The sequence below is a fragment of the Protopterus annectens genome, chromosome 1.part0 (assembly GCF_019279795.1).
Source record: "Protopterus annectens isolate FY-2018-M chromosome 1.part0, PAN1.0, whole genome shotgun sequence".
Lineage (NCBI taxonomy): Eukaryota > Metazoa > Chordata > Ceratodontiformes > Protopteridae > Protopterus > Protopterus annectens.
In genome coordinates this window covers 1,199,443,238-1,199,469,021 of record NC_056725.1, presented here as the reverse complement: position 1 = coordinate 1,199,469,021, position 25,784 = coordinate 1,199,443,238, and the positions used below count along the sequence as shown (strand labels likewise).

At 42.0% G+C, this 25,784-nt stretch overlaps 1 protein-coding gene across 1 annotated transcript in view; it reads left to right on the top strand.

Moving 5' to 3' along the window:
• NOC4L (nucleolar complex associated 4 homolog) overlaps positions 1-25,784 on the top strand; it is a 528,079-nt gene that overhangs the window by 155,611 nt on the left and 346,684 nt on the right. The window contains exons 6-8 of the mRNA XM_044065551.1: positions 10,075-10,177; positions 11,441-11,475; positions 11,587-11,637. Of these exons, the coding sequence (XP_043921486.1) occupies positions 10,075-10,177; positions 11,441-11,475; positions 11,587-11,637 (189 nt within the window). The remainder of the gene's footprint in view (positions 1-10,074; positions 10,178-11,440; positions 11,476-11,586; positions 11,638-25,784) is intronic.

Below are 25,784 nucleotides of genomic sequence, written 5' to 3'. Positions count from 1 at the left end.
AATAAAGACTGCATTTATGTGGATTACACAAATAAGTTTGCCATTCCATTTGTACTTGTGGTATAATGCTGAGTGTAAAAGGATACAGGGAAAGCAAAGAATAACTTTGAGGAAACTTCTTATGAACTGCAGTGATTTGTGTAGTGTCAACCCAGGGAATGTAAACACGTGTATCCTAGTACAAAGCTGGTATTGAATAGTAAAATGAGGTCTGAGGTGGGACTGTCGATGTTGTCTTCACAGTAGTTTGGGAAATACTGGCTGAATCACTTGGTCCAAATTTTTATATTTGAGGTTGTTCTGAGAAGGAAATTGTATTTTGTAATGAATGTTGTAATAGAGAACTTTTTTTTTTTTAAATTAACTTGTGTAAAGATGGACCGTGCCAGCACCAGGCCCTAGGTGTCTGCCTGGGTCACCAGGTGCTGGATTTGGCCCTGCAGACTACAGGAAATACTCAACTACTTCAGGTTGTCAAACTGTATAGCTTAACAATTACATCATTGAAATTGTAGGTCACATGCCATGGAATTAGGAAGTAGTTGGACAGCTACAGTAAATACCAATGCAAGTTGACTATACTTAATATGCATAGTTCCACTGAAGTAGCTAAAGTAAAATTTATTTTATAATCAGAAAGCTCATTTTACATAATGAGAACATATTACAACAAAAAGGAATGGTAACAAAAATCTTTGCACATGATCTTTAACATGCCTTGTAGCACTGAGCCCTTTATGAACTCGAAATGTGTACTTGTGTCATGTGTCTGTCAGAAAATGGTGCTGAAATAAAAATGAAAAATATCTACGTTTCATAATATTAGTGCAGTAATGCTGTTGCTGATTAATATATTTATTTTGTGGTCACGACAGACGCTATGAAGCACTTGATATGTTGTACTTTTAATTGTAGCAAGCCCCTTGTTACCTTTGTGACAAGTGGTTTACCACAGTTTTAGAGCAGTACAGTTTTTTTTCCCTTTTGGTCTACCACTCTCTGAACTCTGAGAAGGCTTGAGAGACGGCGCTACACAGCCTTTCTATAGTTCAGAGTAACCGGTGATGTGTATACCTGTATTTAAAGGACAACAACAGGATTCTGGTATTAAATGCTCAACTCCTCTGTCCTCTTTATCCCTATTTATTGTCCCTACTATGGATAAATGACAATACAGCATTTAAAATATTTTAAATTATCTGTTTCTCTCCACTAGAGCACAGTACCTTACTGTACTATGGTGGTTTCACTTTCAGAAAAATTTTATCCCGCCCATGCTGCATTCTCCAATTCATTGATGTAATCAAGGCCATTGAATACAGGTAGTTTCTGGCCAGTTGTCTCCCCAAACTGACATCACCATGACTGTCCTAAAAATCCATCCATGCTGTGATGTCACAGCTCACTGGTCCTTCCCCTACCCCTACAGAAAGTAAAAAGGTAGAACAAGGAAAAGTGCAGGAGTCAAGTCTCCTGCTGTGATCTGTCAATCACAGCAGGAAACATCTCAAATTACCCTTAGCACTTTGACAACTAGGGAAGTTAGGTGTGAAGGGGGATGGGAGATGAGTCAAAGTAGTACAATTCAGGCTTCACAAAAAATATAGTTTAGGAATCCTAAAAAGCAGCAGCAGTAAAAAGCACTTTGAAAGTCTGTTCTGTGGCATTTGCACAGTTTGTGTTTTAAGTACTCACTGAACGGCATGAAATGTTACTTAAAACTGACTGAAAGACAGTAGTGTTTGCATGTAAAGTCAGTGCAGTGACAGGTGCTTTTAGGAAGAGAGAAGGCTGTGTGATGTAACTTTTTACAGCCGAGCACTGGATTTTTGGGATGCCTATAGCCTGACTAAACAGTCAAAATTACTTCAAGATGCCAGACCCCATGTGGTCAGACTCAGAAATTACATATAAAAATATTTAAAAACTGTAAATAGTCCCAGAGTGATGGTAAAATGTAGGAAACACCAAACCATGATGAAATAAACATGTCTTTTGAGTCTGTGGGTGCTGTTCTCCTTTAAGTTCTTGAGCTTCAGCACCCTACCAAACAACTGCAGGTAGCCAGCAAAAAAAAAAAAAAAAAAAAAAAAAAAAAAAGCTCTTCCATTAGCATGCGTAATATAACAAATGTATTTTTTGCCTACCCTGTTTTATTTTACATCCAAAGAAATTAGGTTAATGTGAAACAGTTATTCCTTCCCCTTCCAAAACCACTGAACAATTAAAAACAAATAAGTTATGGGAGGAGCTTAATTACTATGGCAACAGCGACTTGGAAAGTACTTGCTAAACTGTTAATTATTGGTCTGGGCATGTGCTTCTAAAATATGACAGTTGATCTGAAGTAGTTGTCTTCATTTGGTCTTCAGCCTGTGGTTTCCTGGATCTGTATTGGATCCGACTCAGCTGCATATCCAGCATCTGATCCAAGCTCAAAGCTCCTCCCCTTACCCATAATGCCCCTGTCTCCTTCCTCCCTTCAGATCTTGTTTGTTGCCTGTAATGCCCAGATCGTGATGTGAGCTCTCAGCATAGAAAGTTGTGGTAATCGTGTTTTTTGGCATTACATCTTTTCCCTTCTCTCTCTTTCTTCTCTGCTTTCTAACCCCCTGTATTTCCATTGGTTAGAGGAAAAAAAAAAAAAAAAGCCAGGTTTCAGAAAGTGTACAGTGTATGGCCATAAGCTCTCCCCAGCTGATGGCCACACTCTCTGCATAGTGTGCTTAGGGGCATTTCATCTCCAGACCACCTGTTCTGTGTGGGATTTAATCCCCGGGCACTTAAGGCCACAAGGGACAATTTAATACTCAAGGGCCTTCTTCCCTCTTCGCGGACTCTAGTCCCTGTGCCCCCAGCTTCTGCTCCTGATGCCTCCCTGGCCTCTGTGACTCAAACTCCCATCAAGAGGCCCAGGGATGTGGACAAGCCTGTCAGAAAAAGCGATCTCTGGATCACTCTGCTCCAGCTGGTCCCCCACTTAAAGTGAAGTTGACTCTGAGACCGAAGTCTCCCGGGCTTATTTTCTCCTCAGTTCTCCCAGTAGCCGGAGGAGCCCCAGATCTGGTTGCCAGCTCAGGCTTCTCCTCGCTGCCCCTCCAGGCTGGTGTTGGTCACCTCCTCCCGCTCCACCTGGAGCCTTAGTGAAGTGGAGATGGATAGGTTGATGAGGAAGCTCATCCGCACTCAGATACAGATGGGAGTCTTGCCTGCCCCCTCTCTCTCCGGTGCGGGGAGCACACAGCCCTTTTTCACCCAGATTACTCCTTCTCTGATCCGGCCTTTGGTTTTGGAGGCCTTGGATCTGAGGATTCTCTGTGTTGAGGGGTTGGCACCGATGGTACCTTGACGCCGGCTATGACCTTGAGCAGGTCTGATCTGCCTGGCTTGGATCTGACAAGCTCTGAGTCATAGCCTCTGAGTCTGATCCAAGGAGTTGTTGTCAGCCCTGTGTATTGGAGAGCAGCCTTCCTGTCAGTATCTTGGTGCCTGGAGGCTCGGCGCTGACTCCCTGTTGGGTCAGAGGGTGACTGCTCCTATGGCCCTTTCTGAGGAGGTTCGTTCCTGTTCAGCATTTGATGTGGTGGAGAGGCTTCTCTCGATTTCCTCAAGACCCTTGGCCATCTCTTCCTCGGACTCCACCCCAACTCCTCCTGTTTCTGGTACAGTTCCGGCCATCGTGCCATCTCGGGGACAACCAACCTGCCGCCACTTTACCTCAGGAAGCTTCCGCTTGGGAGCAGCAAGATGTTGGCGAGTCCTCCCCAGAAATCCCCACTGAGAAGATCCCTTGCAAACGTACATGCAAAAGGAGGCACTTAGACTCCCTACTGGAGTCTCTCACTGAAGACACTGATTTGGAGGAAGGGGAAGGTTCCCCCTGGTCAACCCCCCGGGGATGTCTCCTTTGGGGACATCATGGAACTCCTCTGCCAGCAAGGGTGTTGGTCTGCCCAGAAACCTACCCTGGACGAATCGGTTCCTCGAGGCATTTGGCTCAAGACCCTGTACTTCCTGGGTGTCTCCTCCTGCATGTACTTTAGTGGACCTGATAACATCTCTGGCGTGGAAGGAACCAGACATGGTGGAGCCCATCCCCAAATGCCTGGATAAAGTTTTGAGCCCTCCTTCAGATAGCTCACAGTGGAATAAGGGGTCCCCGTTTGATGCTGTGGTGGTGGCAGCTGCCACTAGGAAAGCACTCGCTCAGGAGAGCTCTACGATTCTTCCTCTGGATTGAGAGTCAAGGGTGATGGACCGCTTCGGGAAGCGGGATTACTCTTCAGCGACTTTTTCCGTAAGAGCGCTGAATTACATGGCACATGTGATATGGCTGCAGTGAGACCTAGTGAAAGAAGATTGCTGAGACAACCCTTGAGTCCATGTCTGTGGAGCACAGGAAAAGGTTTTCTGCTCGTATGACTACTCTAAATTCAGTCGCGAACACTTCTGTGTGCCTCCTCTCCCGTGCTACCGAGGGAGCCACTAATGCAGCTGGTACAGGTGTTGCCATCAGGTGACATGTTTGGCTCTGGCTGTGTCAGTTTTCTGAACATTTTAAGACGTCATTCACCAATGCCCTGTATGACGGTTCTTCCCTGTTTGGAAAGTTGGTACGTGGTACTTAAGAGTGAGAAGTACGGGAAGACTCTTTCTGCCATCGGGACCCGCTTCTCTGCCCCTCAATGATCCTTTTCTAGGAATTGGCAAGGGACCAAGAAGATATGGTTCCGGGAAACTCAAACTTTTCCCTGAGGCACTCAGGACTCACCTTCCTCCAGGGGCAGAGGGGCATATGATGGACCCCCTCTGCCTCTACTGTGTGTAAGAAATTATGGGTCTCTAGAACCTTTTGTCAGACAGACCTGCCCAGCAGCTCTGAAGGGTTGCCTGACTGCTCATCTCTGGAGCTGTCAGGGGTCATCTATCGCTACACTTAACTGAGTGGGAGTCCATCAGAAAAGATCATTGGGTGTTTGCAAATTATATCCAGAGGCTATTCAGTTCCATTCCTCTAGCCAACTCCACCACCAAAACACCTCCCTGATGTTCACCCGTGCACAGGGAAGATGCAGCTCTAGAAATTGCAAAGCTGCTAGAAAAACGGGTCATCCAACACGTCCAAGACCAGTCTGGATTAGGCATTTATTCCAGGTTCTTTTTAGTGCCAAAGACGATGCGGGACACAAGACCAATTCTGGATTTATCTACCTTGAACCTGTCAGTGGCCAAGACAAAATTCTGGATGGTCACCCTTCAGTTTATCCTGCCCTTCCTGCAGGAGTATGATTGGATGTGCTTGATTGACCTCCAGGATGCATACTATTATATCAATATGGACAGACACTCTTGGAGGTTTCTCTGCTTCTGGCTAGGAGCCAATCATTATCAGTTCAGAGCATTCCCCTTTGGTCTCACCACAGCCCCCAGGGTGTTTACCAAAGTGATGTCAGTAGTAGCTGCTCACCTGAGACTCCAGGACATTCAGGTATTTCCCCACCTGGACAATTGGCTCCTCGCTGCCCCTTCCAAGCATCGACTTTTCAAGCGAGGGATTCCTTTCTTCTTCTAGCCCAGAGATTAGGCATTACCATTAAACTCGACAAATCTTCTCTGACCCCTGTCCAAATATTAGACTTCCTTGGGGCACGATTAGCCACAATTCAAATCAGTGTGTTTCTTACTCCAGACAGAATACACAATCTGAAGCTACACGTGCTTTGCATTCTTCAAACTCATCCCCCAACAATGGAAGTAGTGTTAAGGGCATTGGGGTTTTTGATGCCCACGATCAATCTCTTGCCCTTGGCTCATCTCCACAAGCGGATCCTTTAGTGGACACTTGCAGTACAATGATCCCTGTCAGATCTTCCATTGACTCACCCTGTCCGAATCTCTCGAGTGTGCAGGGAGTCTCTTTGGTGGTGGATTTTTTCCTTTGACCTGGTTTGAGGACTGCCCTTTCTCCTACCTTTTCCCACAATCATGGTGACTATGGATGCCTCCCAGCTGGGGGGGGGGGGGGCGGCACTGCTCAGGAAGGACAGTTCAAGGCATTGTGGTCCCCCTATGAGACCAATTTGCATATCAACGTACTGGAGATGAGGGCAGTGCTGTTAGTGTTGGCAGGCCCTCCATGCTCATCTTCCTTCAGGAGCGATTGCTATCCAGACAGTTAATATGTCGGTGGTCTGGTGTATCAGCAAACAAGGGGAACCAGATCTTATCCCCTATGCTGCGAGGCAATGAGAATATAGGAATGGGCGATCTCCACCAGCCGTTTTCTGGTGGCAACGCACATGCCGGGGAGGTCCAACATTCTAGTGGACAGGCCCAGCAGATTTATTCTGATGCCTCATGAGTGGTCTCTGACTCCTTCAGTAGTGGAACAGATCTTTCACAAGTGGGGTTACCCTTGCTGCTATCTGTTCGCTTCTCCGAATGTGAAATCCAGTGAGTTCTTTGCTCTGAACTCCCCTCTTAGTGAAGCCCCCAGAGATGCTCTGATTCATGCATGCCCCCCCCCCCAGTCTTCTGTATGCTTATCCTCCTCTTCCCTTCTTCCCTTAATATCAAAATTTCTTCAGAAAGCTCGAAGGCTGGGGAGCTTAGTTATCCTCATTGCCCCATTCTGGACTTGCCAAGTCTGGTTTCCCTCTCTGAGGTCTCATCTGGTGGCTCCAATATGGACGTTGGACCCAGTTCCGGATCTCATTTCTCATCCCTCAGGGATTCTCCATCCAGACCTAGACGGTCAAAAGCTCATTGCTTGGCTGCTCCAGTTCCCATGATGGTCAGGACTCCTGGATTATCCTCCCCATCAAAAAAATTCTAGTGGAGTCTTTCACCAGAAAAGTGTACTCCAGTAAATGGAAACATTTTTCTTTATGGGCCTCTGAGTGCATTAGAGCCTTTCATGGCTCCAGTTTCTGCTGCATTGGAATTTTTATTGGGAATGTTTCATCAAGGTGCCAGTTTTTCTACAGTCAAAGTTCAACTTGCGGCAATTTCTAATTATCATGTGGGGGATAATATGGCTTCCTTAGCATCTTTAAAGCTTTTTAAGGGCTTCCTCAAAGGTACCTTTTTTCGACCCCCTGTAAAGGACCCTACGCCACAGTGGGATCTTACCCTGTTACTTCAAGCCTTAGTTTTGCCTCCTTTTGAATCTACAGCTTCAGTAGATATGCAGTTTCCATCTTGGAAGATTGCCTTTCTGGTTGCCATTACTTTCTCCAGGAGAGTTTCGGAACTTCAAGCTCTATTGATCAAAGCCCCATATATGATTTTTCACAAGGACAGGGTGTCTGTGTGCTAATTCATCCCTTCTACCTAAAGTAGCTTCAGAGGCCAGCATTAATCTGGTAATCCAACTCCCGGTCTTTCCAAATTTTCAAAACAAGGGAGAATACAAGTTGCATTTAATAGATGTGCACAGACAGTTATGTTTCTACTTGCACAGGACAAAAACCTTTTGTAAATCTGGCCAACTCTTTATTTCTTACTCCAAACCCTTTTTAGGGAGACCTATCTCAAAAGTTACCATTACCCATTGGATTTTTCAGTGCATCATTTGGTTGTATTCAGCCAGGGGGATTTCCCGACTAAGTCAGGTGAAAACACGTTCCATCAGGTCTATGGCCACGTCAGCAGCTTTCTGGTCCAGAGTTTCATTAGATGATATTTATTCTGCGGCCACTTAGTCCTCATCCCATACCTTCATCTCACATTATAAATTGGACATTGTATTCAGGAACAGGGCATCATTTGACTCTGCAATGCTCCAGAATATCCTTCCATGAGGACCTCCCAGGTGTCTGGTAGCTGGGGACTTTGTCCCACAGGTTGAAGACCAAATGAAGACAACTACTTCAGACAAAGGTTATGCACTCACCATAACGTTCCATGTGAGTAATTGTTCTGCATTTGTCTTCAGCCATCTTTCCCTGGCTTTGTGTGATCAGTGGTTAGTGCCTACGTTTTATGGATGTGGTCGCCGTAAAGTGCCTCTTCTCCTTGTTGTTTTCTTGTATTGTTAAGTCTCTGTTGGGTCGGGTGATGGTACTGGATTAGGCAGCAAAGTTGACCTGAAGGGAGGAAGGAGATGGGGACATTATGGGTAAGGGGAGGAGCTTTGAGCTTGGATCAGATTCTGGATATGCATCTGAGTCGGAACCGGTACAGATCTGGAAACCCACAGGTTGAAGACAAATGAACTACTCAGATGGAATGTTATGGTGAGTACATAACATCTTTTTTCTTGCTTTGATGATGCATTTGTTGCCGACTCCTGTTCATAGTAGCAGAGAACACAACATGTGTTTGGGGAGGAGGGGAGGCATGCTTTTTAAAGAAAAGGGTAGAAATTCAAAACAAAACAGTTTTTTTTTCCTACCTTGTTACTGATGGTGTATGCACACTATAGTGTACGCTTTTTGACATCCTTGATGGTGTCATTAAACTGCTGACTATAGAAAAGTAGAGCCAGACTCAAAAGCAACAGAAAAAATAGGGTTAACTGGAAAGTAAATTGAGTGCCTTGACTACAGGGTGGTGCAGTTTGGTGACTTGATAGGAGCTAACGGTGGCCCTCATTCATAGACCATCTCCTGTCACCTTCTGGTTTGTGGAGCACTTTGCATTGTCTGCTGAAGCTAGAAGACACTATCCAGATGCAGTGCTTCTCATCTTAATGAGTAGTTCTTGTCTGGATTAAAGAAATTCACATTCCTTGAGCTGATGTCTGGACTGGCTTGCCTGCTGCTCAGAGCCCTTTTGATCTGCTTCCTGGTAATTTCTGAAAAAAGTTTGTCTACGCACAGAAGAGCATAAAACAAAAGTTTTTCTTCGCACAGAAGAGCATAAAACAACAGTTTTGTCTTCGCACAGAAGAGCATAAAACAACAGTTTTGTCTTCGCACACAACAGCATAAAACAACAGTTTTGTCTTCGCACAGAAGAGCATAAATGGGTTGACTTTTTTTAGCCCACCAGACCCGCACAGGGCCAGTAATGTCCATTGCATTGCTGCTAAGAGGAGGAAAAAAAAGCTCCCTAGCCTAAGTGCGATTACCCACCCACCTTTCCCCCAGTGTACATTAGCTGCTTTTGAGAACCAGGATCATGGTATTTTTTGCCACCCTCCTGTCTTAGTACCATCACATTTTGACTTGTTAATGGACTGCTACCTGTTCCAAGGGCACAAAGTTTGAATCTTTCCACCATCATTTGACTGGTTGATCTGAGCAAGTTACGTAACCAGATTGTGCTTTGGGGCAGTTGTGAATTTGGGCTAGGGTCTTCAATAGCCTCCTGGGCTGCATGTCTAGTAACTACCTGTGAACAAGTTAGTGCCCTGCTCCTCTCTCCTAACTGCTGCGCAAGTGATCAAAGTGAAGTTTGGGTGATGAGGTAAAATTGAGGTGGTCAGTTAGCCTCCTGGGCTGCATGCCTAGTAACTACCTGTGAACAAGTTAGTGCCCTGCTCCTCTCTCCTAACTGCTGCGCAAGTGATCAAAGTGAAGTTTGGGTGATGAGGTAAAATTGAGGTGGTCAATTAAGCGCTAATTACTGCTAATGTGTCTTTATGAAACTAGTCAGTCGGATACTCTGCTAGAAACAAAGCAACAGTAGTAATTCATTATTAGCAATTTTTGTTTAACTTTTTCTTCCTGTTGGCTTTTCCTGTGCTGTCTCCAAGTTAAATGCATGTAGTCTGCAGTATATGTAGTAGTATTCTTGCCAAGTTATTTGTGGCATAGTAGAAATCTGCAGAATATTCTATGCAGTGCGTTGAGAGGAAAAAAGAGGAAGAGACTTGGTAGGCTCTGAAACTCATGCATTGCGCTGTCCTAACACTTGTCTGTATAAGCCCTGTTGTTAACAAGGATTGACTTGCTTATCCAGATATGTCTTTATGGTAAGTGCATAACTTTCATTTTCAAAATGCTATGCCTGTTATTACACTTGTGCTTTTGGAAGAAACTCCTAAAACATATATTGCAGTGTACATGCGGTTAATGTGTGGAAAATGGATGCTATTGTAATATATTCCCTTTATTTTCTTTTTTCTAGGCTGTGCTTCCTGTTTTCCAGCAGAATATTTTCTCTCTTATTTCATCTGTTGTTTTGCCAGATAAGGAGAGTGAGATGAACAACTTCCTGGTGAAGCCAAAAGGTTTGTAGGCTGCACAGAATTTCCTGTGTTAATATGAGAATAAAAAAGAAATGACTGGAATGTTACATGGCTTAAGACACTTGTTTTTTCTTTTGCCATGATTCTGCACTTGAGATTATAGTTGCATATTGTGAATTGACTGCATTAAAAATCACAATTTCCATCATTCAGGTTTAAAAGCAGGTGTTTATGGATTATTTGACAAGGTCTATTGCTTGTATAGACATCATTTTGTTTTCCTCCAGAGTTTAGTAGTCTTGCACTGCTTTGTTGCTGATCGCAACTGACTACGTATGGTCCCACTTTCTCTGTTTTTATTTATCCATTTAGAGTGCAGTATTTTGTGACAATCAGCCGCCCGCTGCCATCCCCATTGTTCCAACCTTCAACTCTTTTACTGCTTATTCCCTGTGCTAACCTGGTTTCAGGGACTGCCTCTTTGGTGAGAAGGTGGATGTGAAGGCAATCCAGCATATGTGGATTGGAGTGGCACCTGCAGCAGCATCTGTACTGCTTACTTAGCTTTTCTTAGCTGTCATCCCCTGTATGAAGGCATATCTCAGTAAGCTGAGTTGGCAGTGAAGTATAACCTTCAAGAACGTGACTGCCGGTGGTATTTGGCCTATTCGGCACTTCCATCTGCAATAGGGTGTAACCGGTGGTCATCTGCATCATCCCATCATTCCTGCCTGTGCCATCAAGTTCCCGAGCCTCTAACCAAACCTGGGACACTTGGATGTATTACAAGATTTATACCTGTATGACACTGGCTAGACCACATGAAATGCAGTGTTAATTAGTAATTGAGTGACACTTTTTTTTTTTTTTTTTTTTTCCTAGGTTGCTTGTTTAACGGGCAAAAAACAGTTTCTATTAATTGGCAAGAGACATTACTGGAATTGCTGAGATATGGTGGTTATTTGTATTAACTTTTAAGTAGGGCTTTCTTTCTTTGTTAAATGTTGTGCTCTTTTTTTGCTATATTCATGGACGCACATTTACTGGTGGCTTAGGACATGTGTCCTACCTGGCTACCCAATTTCAGTGAACTGACTTCACAAGCCAGTTTTAATCTTAACTTCTTACAGTTTTGATTGTAAACATACCCAAAAGTCCAGGCTGTAACTACTGTGAAAAGTAGCTTTGAATCTGTCTCAGCCTCTCTCTTTTCATCATACTGTCCAATTCGTTTTCATCTTGTAGTCTGCATCTTGATAAAAAATGTTTGGTGTTTTGACAAAGTACATGTTTCTTCCTGTTTAGGTGAACTTGAAGAATGGAGAGCAGCAAAGTTAAAGGCAAGATTTTTCCCACCTTCTTGTCATGTTTAGGACAGTTTGTTTTTGTTTATACTTCTAAGTAGTGCTTGCATATTTCATTAACATTATTGCATATATCCTTTCTCATAGGAACACAAAGGAGCCTTTGAGAGAATGTGGCTTGGGTTTCTGAAACATAAGGTAAGGAGGTCAACTGTGAAAGTGTAAAGTGGTCTAGATAAAGCTTGATTTATGCTCTGAGGGGTTATATTTGACTGCTGTTTCCTGAGCACCTTTCGTATGATATGTGTTACGTAACTGTTCTCCATACTTGCTTGAGAGTTTTAATTGAAAAGCATAATAATATCTAATGAGTGAGAGTCAAAGCTTGAATATAGTTATTTGATATAGAGTTATTGTGACACCTTAGAAGAAATGCCACTACCGCCGGTTAAATGGTACTACTTCTGTCAACTCATTACTTCAACTTAGAGCTGCTGAACTCTTGTCTAATATATTTGTAAGGTGTTTTTAAACTGTTATGTATGCACCAAAGCAAGTAAATATGTTTAAATATTTAAGATTTTATATGATTTTAAATTCAGTCGTGGTAGAATTATATGTTTATTGTTCATTTCATATTTTTAACATTTTTTGCCATTAGTAATTTTTAGTTGGCGATGGCATTACTTGAAGAAAATGTTATTTAAAAAGGGAGTACTGTGCACGTCTCCTAGTTCTGATGAAGTCCTGATCTTAATTGCATGCAAGGATGAAAATGCTTAATGTTCAAGTGTTTTTTTGTTTTTAGGTTCATAAGTAGGTACTAGACTATCTGCCCGAAGGCATTTATAAGCCCAGCCAGAATGTGTTGGCTTTCGCCGCCCCATTAGATTAGTTCCCTGTGCCTCTGTCCAGCAGAGCCACTGACGTGATCCCCGGGGTAAACTTTCTGTTTCCCATACACTCATCAAGGTTTCTCTTGAAGAGTGCTAGCAGCGAGGAGCTCTGCCTAATGTAGGTTGGAATCTTGTTCCAAAGCATGGGAAGTCTCTGGGACAGGAATCTATCCCTCCAGTATGTCCTATTTATTGTTGTGGTGAGGTTTAGATCCCTAGAGTGTGTGGCTCGAGGGGATAAGGTTTTCTTTAGGTGGAGCGTGTCCATCAGTTCTGGGTTGGACATGGCCTTTTATGTCAGGCAGAGATCACCTCTGAGCAGGCGGTATGCAACCGAGTACAGCTGGAGTTTCTTCATTATAGCTGCATAGGGCATCTGTTTGAGGCCAGTGATCTTCTTGGTGAGGTACTTCTGTGGTCTTTCCAGCTGTTGCAGGTGTCTTGTAAGGTACATCCCAAATGGGACGTTGTACTTTGAGTCTGATGAGTGATGAGTAGAGAGGCACAAGGACCTCTTTTGATCTGGATTCAAACCCTTTTGTGATTATGTGGGCCACATAGAAGGATTTTCTAACCACTTTGGCAATGTGATTATCAGAGGAAAGATTACTGTCTACTTGGTTCCCCAGATCCCTTATTACGTTTTCCGTATTTAGGGGACTACCACCTATGTGGTAGTTTGTAGGTACTTTGTTATTTCCAAAGGGAATAACTGTGCACTTTTTGGCATTTAGCTCGAGGCCATGATTTTGACATGAGGTATCCATCTGAGTGAGACCCTTTTGGAGGATGTCTGTGTCAGCCGGTGAGTCGGTTATAGCCCCTAGTTTGCAATCATCTGCGAACTTGGTCAGCCATAGTCCTCCTGTGCTTGTCTGTACCTCTGAGAAGTGTATGCCGAACAGGAGGGGTCCTAGGACTGAGCCCTGGGGAATGCCGCTTGTAACCGATTTAGAGTCAGACCTAGCTCTCGCAACTCCCACCATGTGGGTTCTGTCCGTGAGCCAATTGGCTTATCCATCTTGTGACATAGGGGTTTATGTTCAGGTTGGTGAGCTTGTCTATAATACCAGAATGGGGAATGGTATTGAAGGCCTTTGAGGTCTAAGTAGGCTGTGCGTACCACCTTTCCCTCATCTATAGCCTTAGTAACTGACTCAAAGAAGTCCACTAGGTTTAGGAGGCATGATCTGCCCTTAACAAAGCAGAACTGGGTGGGGTCCAATGTTTGGAGGTTCCCAATGTCTCTGTTAATGAGTTCCATGATGGTGTGCTCCATAGCCTTGCAGACCAAGCTAGTCAGGCTTATAGGGCGATAGTTCCCGGGGTCTGTTGTGGCTCCACCTTTGTGGAGCAGAATAACTGTTACTGTGCACCTCTGTATGGGTACATAGCCTGTGGAGAGGCTGAGTTTGAACAGTGTTTAGGTGAGGGGTTAGTTCGTCTTTGAGCTGGTGTAGGGCGCAGCCTGGGACATCATCCGGTCCCATTGATGCTGTGTTTTTGGCTTTGGAGAAGGCTATTGATAACAAATGTATGTTGTAGCTTATCTACTAGCATTTACGTATTCATATCCACCATAGATTCATAGGTGTGTACTAGACTAATGGCCCTGGAGCCTTTACAAGCCTAGCCCATAGAAGTGCCCTGGCATTGTGCCGCCCGACGTTAGTTCCCAGTGCCTCTATCAAGTAGAACCACTAGAGTGATCCCCGGGGTGAACTGTCTTATTTCCCATCCACTCATCAAGATCTCTCTTGAAGAGAGACAGTGAGATGCTCTGCTTGACATGTATGGGAAGTCTATTCCAGAGCATGGGGAGTCTCTGGGTAAGGACCCTACAGCATGTTCTGTTGGTTGTGGTAATGAGGTTGAGGTCTCTGGAGTTTGTGGTGGGGATGGATTGGGATTTCTTTAGATGTAGCATTTCTAACAGAGCTGGGTCGGACATGGCTTTGTAAGTCAAGCAGAGATCACCACTTAGACGATATGAGACAGAGAATAGCTGGAGTTTTTTGAGTCTGTGTAGGACATGTGTTTAAGGCCTAGGATCCTCTTTGTGAGGTACTTTTCTGGCCTTTCCAGCTGTTGCATGTGTCTAGTGAGGTGCATGCCAAATGGGGCATTATACTCTATGATTGGCCTAATGAGGAAAGAGTAGAGAGAGATGATGACCTCTTTCTTCCTGGATGCAAAACCCTTGGAAATTACTTTCCGACCACCGTGGCAAAGTGGTGGTCGAAGGAGAGGCTGCTGTCCACCTGTGTCCCCAGATCTCTTATAATGCCTTCAGTGTTCAGTGGACATTGATGTGGTAATTAGTGGGGACTGAGTTTTTCCCAAAGGGGATGACACATTTTTGGCATTAAGCTTAAGGCCATGGTTTCAACACCAGTCATTGGTCTCTGTGAGTCCTTTCTGTAGGATGCCTACATCACTTGAGTTAATAATGCCTCCCAGCTTGTAGGTTGCGAACTTGGTCAGCCAGAGTCCCTCCGTGTTTGCCTGGACTTCTGAGAAGTAGATGCCAAACAGGAGAGGACCCACCAACTGGAAATTGGGAAGGTTCTGTCAGTGGAAGCGATTCTGTTTGCTGCATTTTGGTTAATAGCCTGTTCATCTTTGAATTAATACCAAAACCATGCAACATATAAGCTCTTGAAAGATTTCATCTTAAAGCTTGCATGATGATCAGCGTAACTAAGCTAATATTTAATCTCTATCTAGTGTGGTTAAAGAGATGTATTAATTTTTTTAATTATTTATACTGTCATAACTTTCATATTTCTCTAAATCTCTAAACAGTCAACTAGCATAAAGAGAAGCAAAGCTCAGGAATTGGCAATCAAAATGCTGCTTTGACAGTATGTGTAGCTTAAGTAGTTATGGAGAGATTAAGTTGTTTATAAAGTTGCAAAATTAATATTTATTGTGTTTTGGTTTATAAAATCCATACAGTTTGCCATGTACATTTCTTTAGTATTCCTTGTAGGTACAAAGAGATGAACTTTTGTTAGAAATTTGAGGGCACAACTTGATTTTGTTAAAAAAGCTCTGGATGCAGTCATTGGTAGTTAAACTGCAAAAGGTCCGGAGCTCCATTGGAGTTGATGAGTAAGACGGGAACCTCTGGAATCTTGTAAATTTGTGTTTTGACAAAAATATAACAAACAGACCATTGTACTCAATAATTGGTTTGATAAAATGAGTACTGAAGGATAACTTTTTTAAATCTAGATGAGATGCATTTGGATATTAGTTGGTTCTGATAGGACAATTTTCTAACTAATGTAGCTGTGTGGTGGATAAACAGAATCATCAAAAAAATTACCAAGATCTCTAAAGAATGTAGCAGTCTTTTGAGGGGTGTCATCTGTACTTTGGGTTAGGGAGCAGCTTTTTTTTTTTTTTTTTCTTCAGTTTAACAGTACTGCATTTTTAAGCCATTCTATTTATGGCAGTTAAGTTACTGTGCAGTGGTAATAGAAGTTGAGGAAATGGCATGTAGCTTGCAGTCATCAGAGAATTTATTTAGCTGTATGTGTGTGCTGTTGGTTTGAAGATCAGAGAAGTAGATGCTAAACAGGAAGGTCCCAGCACACAGCCATGAGGAGCACCACTGGCCACATCTTTACTTTCTGTGGCTACTCCAGCTGCTTTCAATATGTGTGATCCACCTCAGAGTACAAGGGATTATGCTTGTGTCTTTAAGTTTGTTGATAAAACTGGCATAGGGAATTGTGTCAAAGGCTTTAGCTAGATTGAAATGTGCGAACTGTATGGTTACTATCTATATCTTCATTGGCCTTTCTGAAGAAGTGTACTATTTTGAGTAGGAAGGACCTACCCTTGAACAAAGCTAAATCAACGAGGGTCCAGATCGGTCAGGTTTTCATGGTCTAGCTTTACAAAATCTTACGTGATGCTTTCCATGGCTTTGCAAGTTAGGCTAGTGGGTCTGCTTTTACCAGGGTCAAAGATAGGGCCACTTTGTATAAAGGCATTACAGTGGCCATTCTTTTCTTTTTTTTTAAACAAGAAACATCTATATTAAATTACCGCATATGACATAAGCAGTCCTATATTTATATAAAAGAAAACAAACTGTGTGGACGTAATTTTAGTTGCAAACATTGTACATCACTGTCCAGTCAGACATTATAGTTCATTCAAATCCTGCCTTCTTTCAAACCTTGTTCTTCCTCTGTATGTATTGTTCCCACATTTCTCATTTTTAATTTAATTTGTTTATTTATTGATTTTTATTGATTGATTGACATTTGTTGACTGGGAAAGTCCACTGGACCAAAGGTCCATTTTCAGTGGAGGCCTGGGAAGCAAAGCTCAAAAACTATTACAAAAATTATTTAAATAATTGCATTTTTAAATTGTTTAGGCAAGTTACAGAATGTAAATATTACAATTGAGAGCAATGATATAATCCATACAATCAGAAATGTGTAAGTCTTTATGTAATTTAGGTTACACAGTCCGATAAGGAAAATAAGAATTATGAATGACTACAGTTCAAAAGGCTATTAACAGGAGAAGAGTTTGAGAAGAAGAGCAGGTAGTTAGCTGATATAAAGATGTTTGTAAAGTGTTTGTTGTTGGGTTGTTTAAGACTAAGGGACATACTTAAGGTGGTTTAGCCATGTGATTACAGGAACATACCTGGTGATTGACATTTGTTGACATTTGTTGACACATTGCTTTCTATTATGAAGATAGTTGTGGAACCAGGTTAGTGTGTGTGGGGAGCAGTTTATGGTTTCAAGTTGGAGAAGTAGTTTAGGGTGGGACACTGTATCAAAAGCCTTTGATAGATCTAGTAATATGACTGATGCTAGTAGACCAGCATCAGGAGCCTCGTTTACAGTGTTGGTAAATGAAAGTAAGGCCATAGTTGTGCTGTGTGCTTGGCTGTAAACCATGTTGTGTGGGTGCAAGCAAGTTATTGTCGATGAGATGTTTTAGCAATTGTGAATGAACACATTTTTGTAGGATTTTAGATAGAGGTGAACGTATGGAGATGGGCTGGTAGTTAGAGAGATCACTGATGTTGCCACCTTTAATTAGGGGAGTAGTGATTGTGAGTTTTTCTAGAGTTGTAGAACATAAGATTCTCTGATCGGTTAATGAGAATACTGACCGAGAGAGCTATGGAATCTGCTGCACGTTTTAGGTATTCAACTAGAAGGCTGGAAGAAGGGGAGCATGGCTTAAATTTTGAGAGTAATTTGCGCACTGGTGGTACAGGTTGTATGGAGAAGGGCAGAGTGGATGGGATATTATTTGAGTTGCAGATTTTAGAGAGTGAGTTGAGATGTGAAAGTGGATTGGAAGAGTTTTTGTTTTTCCTTACAGCTTCTACTTTTTTAGATTGCAGATTGAAGTCATTAACAAGTTTTTGGATAGTATCAATAAAATGTCAGTTGAAAGCTTGGGCACTTTCTTGTGGGTTCTGATTTAGGAGATGGTGTTGCGTTATGCTGAGTTCCAGGATTAAGGAGAGTGGAAACTGAGTTCCAGACTATTTTGGGGTTATTTTGTTGGGAGGAAAGTTTAGTGGAAAAGTATTTATTTATTTTTTTTATCATAGATAACATGCTTTTTGGCATAGTTGAAAAGTTGCTTATATTTGAGTTCATTTTGTGGGGTTTTATTTCTATGCCATTCTTTCCAGGCTTTGTCCCTAGAGTTAAGTAGTTTGGTATGTTTTGTTAGCCAAGGGGCACGGTTAAACTTTGTTCTTTTGGTACGTATAGGGGCAAGACAAGAAGGACTGTGATAAAATAGTTAACTGTGTCTAGTGGGAGTGTCTTGGTTGGGAACCAGTTATGGGTTTTTAGAGTATCTAGAAATATCTGTTGATTTAAAATGGATAGGATTCCTAGAGGTTTTTATAGAATATAATTTGCTTACTTGCGTTTGGGTTCTATGGGTATAGGCAGGAAGATGGGTCACTAAAAGTATTGGAAAGGGTTCTGGCTTTAACATTTTTGAGGGTGTGAGATGAGTATTCAGGCTAGGGTTGATTCAGTTTATTTACAGTATGTGTGGGATCTATAATGAGTTGTGTAAACTTGTACAAATTTCTACAATTTGTAGGAGAGCTGGAGATGAGGGATTGCCAGTTTATATTGGTATCTTCAAGAATGATGGTTTCATTAGATATGTTAAGGGTAGTCCAGGATAGTAGGTATTCAACAGCAGGTATGTTTTGACCTGGGGGAATATAGAGTACAAAATGCATAATAGTTTTCTACTGTTGATATGTAGATTTGCTAGTAATTCCATGTTTCCAAAAGTTGGAATAGGTTTGAGAAATGGAGTAATAACTAAAGTATCGTGGTAGAGTAATGCAACACCTCCACCTTTTTGTGGAGTCTGACATTTCTAAGGATGCTATATCCTGGAGGGATGATTTCATTGTTGGATATATGTGGGTTTTAACCAGGTTTCTGTGAGTGCTACAATGTCTGGGGAGTAATGAGACAGCCAGACATGGAAGTCTGTGGTTTTGTTGCAAATACTGCATACATTTTTCTTTGTAATTTTCTCCTACCCTTTTCTAAAGATCACAATTCTAGTTTTATCTCTAATATATTCACTACTACTAGTACAGTTGGTTTAGACTTTGATTTACATTTTCTAGTAATTTCTTTTTTGCAAGCCACCATAATTAGACTGTGCAAGGCCTTACTATGTTTAGGCAATTCCAATTCTTTATCATAGCACAAAAAAAAAAATTTCCTTAGGCAAATTTGCTCACCCAGTATATGTCAGATTAGTCTGCAGGAAATCTTTAAAGTCATTACAGCCCAGAAAATGTTCCTGGTTACTGCTTTCTTTCTCATCACACTTCCAACTTTTGCTGTCTGCCTGAGGAAAAGTACTTGACAGTATCTTTGGGGTATACAAATACCTATGTAAACACTTCCAAGCAAAGATACTAAATCTTCTAGACTTTGTAGCATATTTGGGAGACCTACATATATCCCCCATTGTTTCTTTGTGAATTGCTTATCCAGTCTGTCTTCCAAATCCTCTCTAACCTTCTCTGATTTTTATAGTTATCATGCAATGTTTTGTATGCTGAATTAATCATTCCTGTTTTAAGAACAGCTTCTGTTTTAGATTCTACTAAAAACTCTACCAGTGCTGGTCTTTCACTTATGATCCCCTTATTTCTTTCAATTTGCCTATACTCTGATATCAATCCTTGATAAGGGAAGGCAATATCTAGCATGTAATGCGAATAAATTCTTGGCCTCTTCCCATTCTATTACCTTTCCCTCTCTCATCATTTGCTCCCAATACCTTGGTTCTTTTGCCATTTTTCTCCAGTAAATTCCAGCCCTCTTTTGCTTATTGTCTGTATCCCTAATTGCAGTCATCCCTATTGGCAGAATCTCCTTTCTCCATTCCTGTAGTGGCTTAGTTCTTTATTATATTCATAAATTAGCAGAAAATATTCTTTGTGTGGTTGTTCTCCTTAAGGATCTGCATCCAAACTCCCAGTCTCTCCTTGTTTCTTGAGCTTCTTTCTTGTTTCATCATTATCCCTTTCCAATTTGAATTATAGATTTCTGCTTGTGCTTATGTATAGGAGTGTTAACTGTGTAGTTCTGAAATACCCCTTCAAATCAGGTAATTCCAAACCACTTTGTTTTATTGGAAGTAGTAGCTTATCCCACTTGACTCTTGCCATCTTCCCCTCCCAGATAAAATTCTTCATTTCTTTGTTGTTGTCCACAACTTCTCCTCTCCTTGATAAAAACATGCCTGACCTCTGTGTATAAAACTAAAGGGACTAAAACATTTTAACTATTTCTACCTTGCTATCCATATACCAGAGCTTCCAGTTTCTCAGTTTTTGTGTTGTCTTGTTTAGTCTTTTCCCACATATCCTTATATGCCACACCAAAATCTTTTTTTTAATCCATATTCCTAAGTACTTCATTTTATCATGTCCCTATAAATATGGATATTGCTGAACTGATTCATGGCAGGGTACATCATTTACAGCTATTGCCTTTGTTTTAGCTTAATTAATTTTGTATTCTGAATAGATCTGAAACTGCCTCACAATGTTCCATAGCACTGAATTGCCCTTTTCTGGTTGTGTAAGGTATAACAGGCAGCTTTTCTTGCCTACTATACCGATTATATCCTTGAATTTGAGTATGTTATTTTCTTTGCTAGTGGTTCTAAGTATAATACAAAAAAAACAAGTGGGAAAGAGGGACACCCATACTTGTTTTTTCTGCTCAAGTACAGATTATCAGAGAGCAACCCAGCCACTTAAATTTTCACCTCCAATGCCTCATTTTTCTTCCTAATCAACCTTATTTTATCAAGCAATGGAAATGATTCCTTTTCCCTGCTCATAAATTCCCCACTTATTGTGTGAAATGCTTTCTCTGCATCAAGACCCACCAAAAACAGTGGTATCTCCTTACATTCTGCTTCCCTCTGGATCATCAGTGTTCTGTTAATGTTGTCAAAAGTTTGCCACTGCTCCACAAAACCACATTGATCCATATCTATCAAATTTAGCATCACCTTTGCTATTCTTTTAGCCATTATAGACATAAACACTTAGTCATGGTTTAGGATTGAAATGGGCCTGTATGAAGCTGGATTTGGTGGGTCTTTACCTTTTGGTATTACAACCACTACCACCACTGCTTTCTTCCAGAATGTTGGTGCTTTTCATTTTTAAAATACTGTTAAAACCGAACTTTCCAGATCTTTATCACTTTCCTCCCTCCTAGTTTGCAAACTTCCACAGGAATACCATCTATTCCTGGAGACTTTTCTGTGCATTGCTTATTCATCACCATTTTTATCTCGTCTCTTCCTATCCTGTTAGTAATTGAGCCTCATTCACCTCTAACCTTGGCATATTTAATTCTTCATTAAACATTTCCATTTGTAACTTTTCTTTATTTCCATATTTCTCTGCTTTATACAGCTTTCATAAAATTTCCAAAATATTTTACTAACTCTACAAGATTAACTGTGTAAAACCTTACCATAACGATAGATGTCCTTCTCTTCTCTGTTGCAGTATTCTTTACACAAGGGATTTGCCTGCTGCAATGACCAGGCGTCTGCCAGTATACAAAACCCTTTTACTGCTTAGAGGTGTGTGGTATGTCGCACTTGGGCTGCTGTCAGACATGGGCCATAAAAGTGATGTATGCACATACCATCCTCAAAAATGAGTGGCTCAGGAGGAATGCCCGACTAAGGGAAGAACGTAGGTTAAGTACATCCAAGGAAGAACAAAATCAGAGGGAAGGGGGGGTGGAATACTGCAACAGAGAAGAGGACATCTATCGTTATGATAAGATTTTACACAACTAATCTATGTCCTTCTGTTCATCTATTGCAGTGCTCTTTACATGAGGGAGAATACCAAAGCTCATGAGGAAAGGGAGGTGGGTAGGAGCAGTGGAACTGTCCATGAAACCATGGAAAATAGCCCTGGCAAACCTTACCCTAGACTTAGAAATGTTGTCCAGTTTGTAATGTTTGGTGAAAGTATGGACTGAAGATCAGGTAGCTGCCTCCAAAATGGAGTTTGTGTCCAGTCCTTTGAAGAAGGCACCAGAGGAAGCATCTGTCCTGGCAAAGTCTGCCTTAAGAGAATTGAGGTTCTTTCTATGGTGCTCATAGCAGAAGGAAATAGTTTGAGATCCAGCTGGAAATAGTGTGTTTGGAGACTGAAAGTCCTAAAGCTCTTGGGTGAAAGGAGACAAACAACTGGTTGAATTTCTTGATATTCTTTGTTTTTGTCAAGGTAGAACCTAAGCTGTCTGTGCACATCCAAAGTATGCCGAGTCCTCTCCGCAGAGATTTGTGGAGAAGGGAAAAAAGTAGGTAAATAAATGGCCTGGTTGAGGGATTTTGAGGTGATTATTTGAAAGGCATACTCTGCAGAAGAAGACTGTGACCACAGCACATGTGTACTTGAGCAAAGAAGTTGTGAGGTATGTCCCATCTGGCTCCCCCAGTGCCCGATCTGCTGCTACTACTAGAACTTGGGTCATGTACATCATGTTTTGTTGGGGGGGGGGGGGGGGCTCCTCTGTATCAAAGTCCTTACCACTTTTGACTCACTGCACCTTGAGCCACTCCATTCTGGCAATGAGTTGCTGCTCCCCCCCCCCCACCAGCCTGAATTATTGCTTCTTGAAACTACACCTCAGACAACTTGGTGGACCATTCTAGGCTCCTTAGCAGCACGTAAAATGGACGGAAATCTCCCCTTTTTCAACAACGTATGTGCTGATCTTGAATTAGTTGCAGCTGGAGTCCTAGTCCTGAATTGTGTAGATTATTGTGATTCTTTTTGTGAACTCGGTTAAAACACTGCTTGCCTGAATCAGTCTGAGTCTACTAGTGCTTGCACACTCACCAAAGGGTTCCCGAGGGCATTTGTCCCCCTACCTACCCTTTTCCTTCTCTTCCCCAGATCTTCTTTGCAGTGCCTGCATTTCCCTCTCTTTGCCCACTAGATGGCACTGTAATCACTTTGTAAAGCAGCTTGCATAATTAGCCCACTTCAGTCTCTTTTCCTTAGACTCCTTCTTACTTTCCACTCAGTTTTTTTCTTCTTTTAAGTTAGTTCTCATACTTCCCATTAGTGCATGCTCTGACTACTGATTCTTAGGGTCTGGTGCCTGAACTCCTCTTGCTTCACTCTCCCTATCTCCCTCTTTCTTGAATTCCCAATTTCCTGACTAACATACTTTCTTGCAAAAGCTAAATTACAGGTACTGATTTTTTTTTTGTACTTTCCACTTACCTCCTTCAGCTGGATCAACCCGCTCCGTTTGCCCTCCTTGCGCTCAGGCTCGCTCTGCTCCCCTACCCTCATTCCCACCCACCCCCTCCTTCCCAAAACTTATGCCTATAGTTAGCCCCACCCCTTCCACATTTAACCAATCACACAATACCCCCCACATACATACACCTCCTTTTACCAAACATACATTACAATCCTAGTTTTGCTCACATAATTACAAAGCAATATTTCTGTCACCCCCCCACATTATAACTACTATCCCAGCTCCTACTCGCTCCCCCCCACGTCCACTTAATCTCAACACACACAGCAAACATCTTACAGACACTATTAATCTCCAGACACACAACATTGTTCCTCTTCCTTACAATGTTATCCACCCTACTGACAACTACCTACCTTTCAATCTCCTTCCATAGCTACCAGGTCACATACATCCACCTTTCCAATCTACCCTCCCAGACCTACACTGCACTTGTACATCACCATTTCTCCTCAGCTTTTCACCAACCTGTATGCCAAACACTACAAACTTGGATCCCAGAACACGCTTACATCCCCAAAACTCCACCGTAAATACACCAAGCTAACGCACAAACTCCCATACCTTTTCCTGTAAAACATGTCATTGTTTAGGCTGTGTGGAGATATACACCCTAATCCAGGGCCTATCTCCCAACACCACTCTCAACTCCCTCAAAGCTACTCTAACATCCACAGCTGTCTAATTCATACTCATGGTCCCTCCGACCTACTAATCCTGAACATGAACCTCAGAAGTATTCTAAACAAAGTGCATGAATTTCAAGTCTCACACTCTCATTGTTCCCTTGAAATCTCAGTTCTAACAGAAACCTGGTTGAAAAAATACCACAGATAGTGAAGTCCTACCTCAGGTGTATAATGTACACAGGCTTGACAGGCCACACAAACACAATGGAGGCATAGCCATTATCTACAAAAATAACCTTATCCTGTAACTTCTGGATAGTAACCCACGTCAATCCCCCAATTCAGAAGTACTAGTCTCTCGTCTTCTCCTAAACAGAAATAAGTACATCACCATTATAGCAACCTACATTCCCTCTGGCAACAATTCCCAGCTAATAACAATTTCCAGTTAATAGAAAACCTCCTGTACTGGGCTTCTTCCACTTATAAACAAGAAACAATCATCTTAGGTGATTTCAGCCTAGACTGGTCCACCTGTAAGTCAGATAATCCCACCAACTTTATCAACTTCTTTGGATTCTCATAACTAATTTCTAGTTTAACCAGAATTAACAAACGTACCAATAAGCATTCCATACTAGACTGGATTCTCACTAACAAGCCAAACTTATGTAACCAAGTTGGCTGCCTCCCAGACTCCCATAGCGACCACATGCCCACCTTCCTGCTTAGGCAAAAGGCAAGCCCAGCTAAAACAACTGTGTATAAATATATCCACAATAAAAGGCACTTCCTTCTAGCTACCTTCAACTCCATCCTAAAACAATACAGCTGGACCCCCTTAAGACACCTTAACCTAGATGACGCACCCCAGTACTTCAATTAATCATTCTTAAATGAACTTAACTCTCTGGCCCCAATTAGAAGAAAGCGCATCAAAGCAAAATCAAATCAATGGCCAAGTATCGACACTCTAGAAATAATGAAGGAAAGAGGTTTAGCCTGGCAACAATATAAATCATCCAAAACCCAAGTTACAATACCACCAACTAGAAAAACCAAACCAAAACGCAGATTTGAAAAGACAAAAAAATCATACTACTCAAAACAACCCTCAAAACTTCTGGGCCACTATTAAGCAACTCTTAAACTTTGGCCAAATCTCCACTCCCATCCCAAACCTCCCCAACTCCACAGACAGCATAGCAGCCCAATTTAATTCTCACTTCCTAAACTCCATACCGTTCCTCCTAAACAACAAAAACAGCACCCCCACTAACTATTCCCACTCATGCTACCCCTGAAAACTCCACTGTCTCATTCAAGCCCATCCAAACTAGCCACATAAAAAAAAAAGTCCTCCCCAAACTAAAACCAGCAACAGTTGCTGCAGACCACCTACCTCTAGAGTTTCTAAAGATAGCAGCAGACTCTCTCATACCCAGTCTCCATACTCCACAATCGCTCCATCGTCCATCTCTGAGCAGTAAGTTCCCAAACTGTGGAAAATCCCCTACATAATTCCTTTACACAAAGGAGGAACTTCCACAGAATTAACAAACTTCAGACCAATTGCCATGCTACCTCCCCTATGCAAAACCCTAGAAAAATGCTTACACTCACAACTAATGCCCCACCTACTACTAAACAATACTCTCTCTAGCTCCCAGCATGGTTTTAGACCTAAACATAGCACCACTACCTCCCTCCTTAGTTTCAGTAATTTCATCAACCAATTAAAAAGCAGTAGTTACCATGTGTCAGCAACTTTCCTAGATATGTCACAGGCTTTTGACACCGTTTCCCATCAAAAACTACTATGTGAATTATCTGCCATAAATCTTTCCCACTCTGCTGTTTCATGGTTTCATAGTTACCTGTCTGAATGTCAACAGGCAGTCAAATGGCGGGAAGAACTCTCTACCCTCCTGCCAGTCGCTGTTGGTGTCCCGCAAGGC